This window comes from Cavia porcellus, unplaced genomic scaffold (assembly GCF_034190915.1).
Source record: "Cavia porcellus strain 051 isolate PalLab524CR breed Dunkin Hartley unplaced genomic scaffold, mCavPor4.1 scaffold_4, whole genome shotgun sequence".
NCBI classification, from domain to species: Eukaryota; Metazoa; Chordata; class Mammalia; order Rodentia; family Caviidae; genus Cavia; species Cavia porcellus.
In genome coordinates this window covers 61,082,349-61,094,623 of record NW_026947487.1, presented here as the reverse complement: position 1 = coordinate 61,094,623, position 12,275 = coordinate 61,082,349, and the positions used below count along the sequence as shown (strand labels likewise).

The 12,275-nt window shown below is 38.5% G+C and overlaps 1 protein-coding gene and 1 non-coding gene across 5 annotated transcripts in view; one reads left to right on the top strand and one right to left on the bottom strand.

Moving 5' to 3' along the window:
* The window catches only part of Brd7 (bromodomain containing 7), a 40,808-nt gene that overhangs the window by 3,705 nt on the left and 24,828 nt on the right, over positions 1 to 12,275 (bottom strand). For all 4 annotated transcript variants that reach the window (XM_063247146.1, XM_063247147.1, XM_063247148.1 and 1 more), the window contains 7 exons: positions 9,068 to 9,252; positions 8,040 to 8,163; positions 7,196 to 7,271; positions 5,075 to 5,182; positions 4,250 to 4,385; positions 1,880 to 1,991; positions 528 to 584 (listed from right to left, as the gene is read on the bottom strand). In XM_063247146.1, the coding sequence (XP_063103216.1) occupies positions 528 to 584; positions 1,880 to 1,991; positions 4,250 to 4,385; positions 5,075 to 5,182; positions 7,196 to 7,271; positions 8,040 to 8,163; positions 9,068 to 9,252 (798 nt within the window). The remainder of the gene's footprint in view (positions 1 to 527; positions 585 to 1,879; positions 1,992 to 4,249; positions 4,386 to 5,074; positions 5,183 to 7,195; positions 7,272 to 8,039; positions 8,164 to 9,067; positions 9,253 to 12,275) is intronic.
* Positions 7,623 to 7,727, top strand: LOC111753883 (U6 spliceosomal RNA). Its single transcript, XR_002788652.1, has one exon. It is a non-coding gene; the product is annotated as a U6 spliceosomal RNA (small nuclear RNA).

Genomic DNA, 12,275 nt, shown 5'->3' with positions numbered 1-12,275 from the left:
ACTGAAGACTGAACCCAGGGCCTCACAAGTGCTAAGCAAATGCTCCACTACTGAGCTACACTCCCTCCACTTTTCATTGTGAGATAAGCTCTCAAAAAGTTGTATAGGCTGGACTTGAACTTGTGATCCTCTTGCCTCAGCTATCCATGTAACTGGGAGTACATGTACAGTACCATGCCTGGTTGGGCACTGCTTTGTAAGACGGCCTCCCCTGTGCCCCGCTCTCACATGGCTCTGTCATTACCCACTCAGGTTTGAGGCCCTGCCTGCTGTCTCTTCACCCTGCAACCATTTCCACACAGCTACCCATCCTGGGTGCCACGGCCTGGGCTGACGGTGCAAGGTAATTGGGCCTGGCTCCCTCCTTAGCATGCTTGCTAGTGTGTGAGGTACTAAGCTCCTCACAGACAAAAGTAACCTTTATGATTCATGACACTGAATGAGTTTTTTTTTAAAGTAAAGTTATAATGTTTAGCTCTTTTAGCTTAATTTTCACTTAATTTTTGTAAAGAATAAAATATAATCACCTCTACTTCTTTTGCTGTATCAAGTGTCCTGGTCTGGCCTTCATCTTCGGGTGATAACTGTTAAAGGAAAATAATTTATAAAAACATTTATGAAAAGGTAAATACTAAGGAAAACAGAAAACTGTCAGAAATTTTGTAATAGTAACAATTCATACTAATGGAATATATCTATCCATGTATCCACCCAGCTAGCAATTGGTTTTTGAGACAGGGTATCAAAAGTATGCAACTCAGGCTGGTGCTGAATGCAAAGCAGTCCTCCTGCTTTAGCCTCTGAAGTGGATTACGGGTATGTGCCACCGTACCTGGCTAGAATATAACTTTTTTTGGGGGGGCGGTATTGAGAATCACACTAAGGACCTTGCATTTACCAGGTAGGCACTGTGCAGAGTGTAACTTATTAATGAAAAATATTAGTGCTTTGACAATATTTTGAGAGTTGGGGTACTTAGTAGTAGTGCTGAGCTCTGTATCCAATCAAAAGCTATTCATGTTAAAGAAGATATTTGATAAACAGTATATGAATACCTAAATAAGTAGAGGCTGTCTTCAATAATAGCTTATGTTTCTGACAAGACAGGAAGAAGTCCTAAGGACTACTGTGTATTAACCAAACAATATTCTCAGCAGAGATCACTATAAAGTATGTATTGTGATTTATGATTTTGGGGCTGGGTATGTAACTTAGTGGTATAGCACTAGCTTACTCTGTGAGGGGCCTGGTTTGATTTCCAACACCACAAAACATACCCCCTCACCCTGCCCAACAAAAAACTTCCATGAGATACTTATGAGGTTCCCAATTATGGTAACAAGAATACTTGGGACATACCTCTATCAGTGGGAAAATTTTCTGGCTCTCATCTTTGAGCCATGACTCTGAATTACTTCAGATTGTGAACTGTTGAGAGCTTACAAATGTTGATAGCAGACTACAATGAGGAAGCTTTTTACTTTCTAATTCTTACCACTTAATTAATTCTTAATTAGTACACAATAGGAAAAGGGTATCCCTATCTTTTTAGTCAACTAACTTTTAAGCCAGTGAGCAAGACTTTTTTCTTAGAGAATATAGCTCACACTGACTTCAGAGGACAAATTCCATTTCTGAATTGTGCATTCCTCCCAAAATTAGAGATGATGGCAATATTCTGGCTCCAAAAGATCCCAGTAGTTGAGTTACTCCTTTCCGTTCATTGTTCTCCACCCATGGCCTCCACCCGGGCTGGGCTGCACTGTCTTTTCAAGGGAATGGAGTTCAGCTGTCCTACTGGTTAATCCCTGGTTTCATAACTTGGAATGACTCATGATTCACAGCCAGTAATAAACTATTTCTTCAGCAGCATTCTTACCGCCTCCAACTCCTGTAGGGTCCTGGAATGCCCTCCTTTTGTCAAAACATCCAGTAAACTATCTGCCATAACATATGGGTAATCTTGGCATGTTGCCAAAAACTCATGGACACTGAAAGAGAATTGGGAAAGTTACTTTCATATAAATCATTCCCATTGGCTTAGTTCTTCTAATCACAGCCAACCGTTTCCATTAGATGCTTCTGATTTATACACCATGATGTAAAACTCTGTCAAGAAGTAAAACTATTTACATATTTACTAGTGATAAATTTATTGTCATCAGAGAATGAACACCAAGAACACAGTAAAAATGAAATGTTCTTGAAGGAACTCCAAAGAAAAATAAGACCTCAATGATGAGGGCCCAGACCTTGGCCCTCAGGCTTGCTCCCCTCTGTGATCCTGTTCCCCTTATGGATTCCATGAACATACTAAACCTCAAAGCCACAACTTCACTTGGATGTCTGATAAGCTCCTCAGGCCTCAAACACTCAAAACTGAAATGTTGGACTGTCTCCCCAAGAGGCAGATTTTAAAACCGTCCCCTTTTCCATAAATGGCAACTATGTCCTTTAATACTGTCTGAAAATCCTGGATTCTCTCATTTTCCCTCCCCCTTTCATCAGTAAAACACGTCCTACTAATTAATGATCCTTTCTCTCAGTACCTCAATGGCTATGCCCCTGGTCCATTTCTTATCTGGATGATGACACCACACTCGCAGCTTCTGCCCTTGATCAAGCTATTTTCTCTACACAACAAGGAGAGTTCCCTTTTAGAATGTTAAGCCAGGCTGGGTCACTGTTCTGGTCACACCAGTAGTCTCACTCAGAATAAAACTCCAGATCCTTGCGAAGCTCCACTCCCACTTACTACCTCGCCAATCACTTTCCCCTTCACTCCCTTTGCTCATTGTTCCACGAACAGGTCAGGCAAGTCTCTCTTCAGGCCTCAGTACAGCCTATTTCAGGGGCTGGTGGGCTCCTCTTTCTTTGTGTAGTGCTGCTGTTTCCTTATCTTAGTTTTTTCTTGACTTTCTTTTTTTTAGCAAAGAATTCTCTGACCGCAGCACTCCATCTTCCTTTGTTGCTTTACCTTCCTCTAAAGCACTGTCAGTATCTAACGGGAGGAATCAGGTCTCTGTCCTTACTTGTTCCCTGTGGAACCTCCATCAGCTAGAAGAATATCTGGCCCACAGTAATGGCTATTTGTGGAATGCATAGGATATTCCAGAAAGAATCTGTTCATGCTGGTGAAGTCTGAATAAATATATAAACAGCTTGATCTGAAACCATGGCCTATCTCTAAGTCAGGGACTCTTGACCATAATAACAATAAAACCACACATACTTACAAGAAAAGAGAATAACTTTTTGTCAGAAAACCAGGGGACTGGCTAAACTACAGAGATACAAGTTCAACATATACAGTTAAAATTTTAACATACATAATGAAAGTTAAGGAGGGAACATTCAAGCTCACCCTGAGCCACGGCCCCATTAAGTTACAATGGTACCTCATTATCCTACATCAGAACAGAGAAGTTACTGACCCACAGAACCATACTGTAAGGAATGAGTATAACTGCAACAGCCTGTCTGCCTCATAATCTGCCACACAGGATGGATTATGTGGGAGTTATTTTAGGACTCAAATTATCATGTCTACACCTTACAACTTGGGGAAAATGTGCTGTGGGTTCCCAAGCTGATCAAGCTTGGAACATAACTGATACACAAAAATGTTACAGCAGAGGGCCAGAGGTGCTGCTCAGTGTTAAGAGTCTGCCTAAGGTTTGATCCTGGGGTATGTGTGTGTGTGTGTGTGTGTGTGTGTGATAGTATAGTAGAGCAGATGGCATATAACTCTTGGAGGAAACAAGTTCCTGAATTTTAGTATTACTTGAGGCACACTGCACATTTAAAAGCATATTTCTCTAAGACAATATTGCAGATGTTAATACAACGGAGATGGCCAGAGGTGCTGCTCAGTGTTAAGAGTCTGCCTAGGGTTTGATCCTGGGGTATGTGTGTGTGTGTGTGTGTGTGTCTGTGTGTGTTAGTATAGTAGAGCAGATGGCATATAACTCTTGGAGGAAACAAGTTCCTGAATTTTAGTATTACTTGAGGCACACTGCACATTTAAAAGCATATTTCTGTAAGACAATATTGCAGATGTTAGTACAACGGAGATATATTCTCTTTAGTATACCATTACAGGATAACTATGGGTCTACTACTGTCAATTAAGAAAATGACTGAATACATTTCCTACCATTTGGGTAACTTTAGAAGTCTACCCACAAATCACTATTGTGCACTAGTCTCTTAGAAATTATTATGCTTAGAATAATAACTAGTAACTCACCTAAAGTCACTTGGAAGGTCAGAGTCTTCTCCATAGGTTGAATAGATTAAATCAGAATCATCTTTGCTGATATTTGCAAAAGTGGAATCATAATGTGGGGCATAAGAACTGTAAGGCCCATAATTCAAGTATAACACTGTTGAAAAAATTAAATACTGTAATATTCTTAGTTTTTACGTAAATCTATTTTCTCGCTTTATTAAAGATTACTTTCTAATTTTGCTGCTTCATAAACTGACAGGCAAATCTAAGATGGATTATTTTCTCCCAACAGATACACTCATCCCTTAGCCTCCTTAAGGAATTAGTTCTAGAACTCCACTCACTCAAAGACACAAAAATCCAAGGATGCTCAAGTCATATAAATGGCATAGTATTTGCACTGAATCTACACATAACCTCCATACTCTATCTCTAGATTACTCTATAGAGTAATTATCTCTAGATTACTTATAATACCTAACTGTATTGTTTAGGAGTAATGAGAAGGAAAAAAAATCTGTATGTGTTCAATATAGATGAAATAATTTTTAAAAATATTTTCCATCTGTGTTGGTTAAATGTATGATATAGGATCCACAGATACAGATGGCCTACTGTACTTGTGAAGTCAAAACTTAAGTGAATTATTCCCACAAAAGGGAAGAGGAAAAGAACAAAAAATTCATTTTGAATACTAATATCTGATTTAGTAAAGTAGCTGATATTACAAACATATCACTAAGGGAGCTAGTGCATAAACTAATGAATGGTAATTATGATTCTTCTCCTTAACTACCTGAAATAGAAAGAGAAAAAAATATTGTAACTATGTAGGAGCCTCACCTGGGGTTACTTTGTTCCTTTTATCTTCTTTAAACCCCTGCAAGGTATTCACTCCAGACTGAAGTCTTCCAGTTGTCATCCCTAGTCTCACAGGACAGTAGCCTGGTTCTAAGACACAAAACTGAGCACAGTAAGACGCACGTGTGGAAATGATCCATAGGGTACTCTGCTGAGTGCTTTCATGTGTATCACTTCATGTTATCTACATACCCCCAAAGGAGGTTGGGTATCCCTTCATCTATCCATTTTTAAAATAAGAAAAATCTGAGTTTAGAAAGGCAGGAATGTACCCAGGACCAAAAACTAGATCTTTTCATTACACTACTACCTCCTAGAATTTTTTGTGTTTGTATTAGCACTCACTTATAGATTTTTAAGCCAGATATGGTGATGCATGTCTATAAGGAGGTAGGAGGATCACACATCCTAGCCTAGACTGGGCAACTTACTGAGGGGGATAAAACAAGTAAAGGAAAAATATTCTATGGCAGGTATACTTTTACTGCAGTGAAGAATAGCCGTTAGAAATGTGATCTTGGTAAACAGGAACTCAACTGAACTGAAGCTGGATATATATGATGTAAATAGGAATAATGAAGTAGGCATACTTAAAAGAATAGCAAAGTATGTTATCAAGAGAAATGTGGTCTCCAAGAGTATCCAAGACAAAGGGTATCTTTTTTCTCCAAAGTTTTGGTCTTTGTAACGTCTCCTGCCACAGAGGATACTACTACAGGTGATGTGTATGATGAAAGCACCAGGAAAAAACTTTAAAATGTCCAAATCATAACTCTCCTTCTGAGTTAGGCTGTAGTCTGATTTCCTTACATACCAGTACCTCCACTAGGAAGACGAAACAGATGGTGAACAGGGTCATCTTTCACCTTCCACTAGCACAGTGGCCTGCTGAGGGATATACTCTATTAGTGAAGAGTCAAATCAGCTTGGCCACATATGGCTATGCCCACGAGGAGGTGGAAACCAGACTGAGGGCAGAGACTAGACACTGGCTTCAAAGAAATGGGTGCATCTTGGGATTACTGAAATCAACTTAGTCATTTCTCTCATCACATTTTCACCAGTTACACTGTGAAGAGCAATGTTCTTAATGCTGTTGTTTCTCCTATGAAAAGGTCACATGAAAATAAAAGTGGTTGGGTGTGGCAGTGATGCCTATAATCCCAATACTCTGGGAGATTAAGACAGGATAGAAAGTCCAAGCCCAGCCAGGGGAACTTGCAAGACCCTGTCTCAAAAGGATAAACGGAGTAAAGTGTAGGGCAGATAGCTCAGTGTGAAAGCTCTGGGTTTAACCCCTAATACTTTAGGAATAATTTTGTTTTCAAAGCACAGCACTCATTCCTCCTCTATTATGTTCAGAGAACATTAGAAAGTTAGCCTTTTTAGTCTTCAAATGCATCCAGTTCTTTCCTGCTTCCAAATTATTTTCACCTGCCTATTCCTCTGCTATTCCCTTGTCCCTTACTTACTGGTGAGATCAACCTAAACACTGCTTCATTAAGGAAGCCCTCCTTGGCCCCCAAATACTAGGTAGTAAAATTTTTTCTTATATACAATCATAGATGATCTATTCCTCTGTAGTACTCATGATAAGCAAGTATTTGTTCATAACAGACATCTTTGTATGTTCTGTCCCTCTCTCACCCAGAAAAATATAAGAAGAAAGGATTCATCTTTTTATTTTGCTCCCTACAATATACCTTACTCTACCTACGGCTCCTATAATGGTGTCTTGCCCATGGCACACAATAAATAAATACTGGAGGCTAGTTCTTAAAGTGTAGGAATTTTGTCACCATTCATTCCTGTATCTCCAATTTTCTCTCTCATGTAGTATGAAAATAGAGTTTTGTTAAAAATTTTTAGTATTGGGCTGAGGATTTAGCTCAGTGGTGTGCCTGCTTGGCAAGCTCCAGGTCATGAGTTTGATCCCTGGTCCAAAAAAAAAAAAATTATTTTTATAGTATTACCATGAAATACATGATGCCCAGCCAAGTTCTTTGTGGATAATAACACAACTGGCTTGTTGCTTTAAAATGTTAACCATGTTCCCTGTGAAATGCCATCAAGTTCATGCCCAGCCTTGCTCTATGATTCTACCTCCTATGATGGGATCCACAGGATGTAGAAGTCCAAGCGTTGTTGTTCCATCTGGTTTTCTTCTTTCAAATTCACACTGCAAGGAACCAAAGTAGAATGGAAAAAAAAAAAAAAGGTTTTATACATTCTACATGTAAATGTAGCACCAGAAAACTTTCATCAACCTGGCTGATTCTAGGCTTATTGTTGTCCTTGAACACTGCCTTTCATAGCTGTCATCTGTGTATAGAAGTGCCAGAAAAGTGGAGAGTAAGGAAAAAAAAACAAAATAAAAAACAGACTGTAAGGAAATCTTAGAACTTTAAGTGGTATATAAGTTCTTCAGGTCACTCAATTCTATCAGAAAGACACTGTGACCAAAAAAAGAAGGGAGTAGGTTCCCTAAAGTCATATACAAATTAGCTTAGCTTAAAAAAACAGTAATGGTGCTTGCTTTGGCAACGCATATACTAAAACTGGAACGATACAAAGAAGATTAGCATGGCCCCTGCGCAAGGATGACACACAAATTCATGAAGCATTCCGTATTTTTTCATGGAGCTGTCTAATCATGAGTTAAAAAAAAAAAAGAATAATTTTAAAAGGCCAGAATATAAATGTTTTCTTGTAAGATTAAAATAAAGCATGTGGTTCATTTTCCAATTTTAGAACACATTATCTTCACTAAAAATAGAACCCCTTAGTAATAGAGGATTAAGAGGGATCATAAACAAATATATTAATTTTTCTTCAGTTTTCTAGTGACAAAAGCTCTATGGCAAATGTGGACTGAAAGCACAGGAAAAATGTAAATGCTAACAGTCTCTGAGGGCAGGGAGTGGAGAAGGGAAAGGAAGTCACTCACCTGGCTGTTGGCTGGTCGACGGGTCAGTTTTCCTCCTGACTCCTGGACAGCGCGTTCAATCTGCTCCTGCTCCCTTTCTGAGTTGCTGCTTCTCCATTTATCTTCAAGCACATCTTTGTCTTTCCTGAAATACACATTAATTGAGCATAGAAAAGACGGTAATATCATGAGCGGGGGCATCTGTAACCTTTGTTTCCTAGTAATGTAGTAAGTGTTCTAATGATGCAGAAACAGGAAAATATAATGTAGCAGTTACTTCTTCTTCTTCTTCTTTTTTTTTTTTGTCTATGGTTAACTTGTTTAAAATGTTTTCCTGGGTACTTTCGCAAAAAAGAATTTTACTTCAGATGTTATTTTGAAGGAGGAGGAATATACATTTTAAGTTTAATGTAAAAAACTCAAATCTAAAACACATTTAAAATATGTAAACCTTAGAAACAGAACAGACATTTGCATGTATAACAGCAGAAACTCTGAACTCTAACTCTGACCCTCCCTTCCCAGGCCACAGTATCCTTTTTTATGGTTGGGAAGAATCAGGTGACCTATTGGACACACACAGCTCTATAAACCCCAAGGTTAACAGTGAGGTGCAGGGCAGCTTGTCAATGCCAGGAGGACCAGTGGCTCTCACCTCTGTGTACCAGATGACGTGTAGGGGAAACACACACACAGTTCAGTGACTTCCCAGCTATTTAAGCAGGAACTTTCAGTGTGCTTATGTCAAATTTTTTTCTTTGTGGAATGAGACAACGAATACACATTTTTTTCTTAAACAAATAGTTTCATTTAAATAAACTCCCTATCAGTCTTTAGTGAGAATTCAACTTTAAACAACTTTACTAAGAACATACATTTGGAATTGTTTTCTCAACTGTTCTGACAATTCCATATATAGCAGTGCTCTGGAAAAGGAGTCGGAGAGCATCAAAAGGGATTTTGACTTCTCCTGGTCATTCTTTCAACCAGTGGTTTCTGCCCACTTTTATTAAATAGAAAAGATAGTTTAATATTCCAAAATTCCTTACTTTTTATTGTCCTTGTTGGGACTTTTGAAAGCTTGTGCTTCAGCGTCTCCAGAGTCGTCTCGCTCCTGGGGCCAGCAGCTGCTGTCCTCTCCGCTCTGGGAGGTGTCTGCTCTGTCTTTCTGTTTTCGTGTTTTCTGTAAGTCGGCCATGAACTCTATGCTCTGCTTTAGGCTTTGAATTCTTTCCTGTAAATATTTTAAAATATCCTTATTGTATGGTTGTCATTAACTTTTAAAGTATTCATCTTCCTCCATAATTCTGAACTTACATTGTCATTAAGCAGGGAAAAAATATTAGACAGTAAGAGTCTAATATTTAGGAACAAGATCAATAAAGTCTTATTCCTCTGATTCAGACCATTTAATTTCCAGTGTAAGAGAAAGCTTTATAGCTTTGTTGTACTATCAGAAAGTTAACAGAAACCTTGGCTCTCATCCTATGGTGGTCACTGATGACTCTGGTACTTTCTGTGTGAAAATGGCATGCCTTGAGGAGAGTGGTCGCTAGTTCTCAGAGTGCACAATGTTCTTACCAAGCAAAGACATCTTGTTTCTGTTTTGCAAAACATGCACTGTAAAATGTTCATTGTGGTTTAGGGTTAAGGTTTTTGGGTAAATTTTAAAGTGGCAAATTTGTTCCTACAGACTACCTCTGCCTTTTAACTTAGAGATCTGTTACTGAATGACATCATGAAGTGCAGCCTCCTTAGGTTTGCACTGCAATGGCTGAGAAGACATTTGCAGAATGACAGAAACTAGAAAGGACAAGAGGTCAAACAAGAACAATGTAGCCCAGAAATGCCTACTGACTAACCAAGGTCAGAGAAGCAAAGACTGAAACCAGGCCTCTTGTCCCTCAGGTTGGGCCATTTCTTATCTCTAGAATGTCTCCTATTCTAGAGAGAGAGAAAAAAGACCATGGTTTCAGTAACAGAGGCAGAGAGGGCTCACTTGAGTGGGGCAGATAATGGAACGAAGGGGAAAAGGAGGCAACCACTGGCAGGAAAATAGCATGGCAGAGATGAGGCAGCGAATGTTGGCCATAATCACTAATACAGATGGCCTCAATTCACCAATAAAGAGAAACATAGGCAGCGGGATCAGGAGACAGGGTCCATCAATATGCTTTATACAAGAAACACATTTAACCCAAAAGGGAGCTTACAGACTGAAAGTAAAGGTGAGACATCCTCTATTTGACAGGGAACCAGAAAAAAAATGGGGATAGCTTGCACATCAGCTGCAGATTGATTAGAAAGACATGAAACTTTTATACAATGGAAAACTACTCAGCTACAAAGAAAGGTAACCTTGAGGCTGGTAAATGGATATTAACTTGACATCATGCTCACTGGTAAAAAGGTTCAGAGTCACAGGGGTGAATAGTGCAGTTGCCTCCCTAATATAAACACTAAAGGAGTTAGTAGGATCCAAAATGCACGATACACCCTGTGAAAGTGAAGGGAGAGGAACTGTTTAAAAAGAGAAGGCAGTGGCCATCGTTAATCTATTATTGTGATCTGAAACTCGTATTGTTTTCATTGTTCTGTTTAGTGTGGTTTTATTCTGTTTCAGTTTGTCTAATTTTATTATATTTGATGGCATGGACAGCTATTTCAAAGATAATAAAATATATTATGGTAACCATTTTTGACTTCCTGTCAGCTTGATCTGAAGTCCTGTATTGCTTTCATTGTTTTGTTTTGACTGATTTTATTCTGTTATGTTTGATAGTATCATGTCTCATGTATAGGGAACTATTTTGAAGACAGTAGGATGCATTATGATACTTATTGTGGTTTTACTATTATCTTTTTTTGAAGTCCTATGTTTGCATTATTTTGTTTTTATTGGTTTTGTTCTGTACTGTTTTGTTTGATTTTGCTTGATTTTATTATGCCTGATGATATGGGCAATTCTTTTGATGATAACAAGAGGCATTACAGTAGCCACTGTTGATCTCCTTGTATTTTGTTTGTAAGTCATGTACCATGCTCATCCTTTTGTTTTGATTGACTCTATCCTGCTTTGTTTCATTTGATTTTATTCTCTTCAAAATAAAAAAAAGTCTCCAAGTCAGCATGCTATTTATTTTCCCCAGTCTTACAATATTAAAGGACTAGAAATGTGGATTACCTGCCATTAATATAGCTAGCTTTTATAAAATGCTTCCCCTGTGTCAGACGCAACTCTACGAGCTAAGTGATATTGTTATTTTCATTTTTACACGAAAAAGGCTGAGAAAGGTTGCATGGTGTCAGGTCACACAGCTTCTAAATCACAGGGCTAAGACTTGAACCTTGGTTGATTAGTCTGATTCTAAAGTTACTATGCCACAAATAGTACTGTTTGTACTTTAATGCAGCAGTAGTATTTATTTAGGAAAGCAAATGAGTTTTCTTCATCTGCTCATTCTTCATAAAAATAACACTTACACCAATACTCATTATTGGTGTGTAAAAATGCGATGAATGACTACGATGTTTTCAATGAGCAATGCAAAAGTTCTCTCTAAAAAGATCTTTGGAAGGATACTCTAGGTTCTCTTGGGAGCATAGTTATTAGCAAGCTACTCAAATGTCTGAGTTTAAACATTTTAAAATCACAGTTGTAAGGATCCTCCACCCTGAGTGGAGAGAATGTTCATAGGAAGCTGTAACACAGGATAGGATGGGTAGGGCTCTCAAGAGGAAGAGTTCTGAGCAAAAGAAAGATAATGAGAAGAGGGACCAGGAAAAGGAGGAGAGAAAAAAGGAAGAGTGAAGATGCTATTTTCTTTCTGTGCATCCCAACCCTAGTAATAGGAAAGAGATACGGGATCAACTGCTCTCTCTCTCTCTCTCTCTCTCTCTCTCTCTTTCTTTCTTTATGGTACCAGGGATTGAACTCATGACCTCACGCTTGCAAGGCAGGCACTTGTGCTGCTGAGCTAAACCCCTGGCCCTGCAGTATTTTTAAAGAGAAATAATGGTAGATCAGAATTGATCACAATAATTAACTTTTTCCTAAAAATTCAATGTACATATTTTAGAATGAATAAAGATACATTTGCTGAGTGCATATTTACTTCAATTATACAACAGGCATTTCCAGGTTTTTAAATTTGGAATACAGGTTGGCTCTAGATTCTGAGCATTTCCTTTCTCGTGAAAATTTGCCAGAGATGGATAACAATCTTACATTAGCTTCCCAAATCTTCAGGAAAGGGT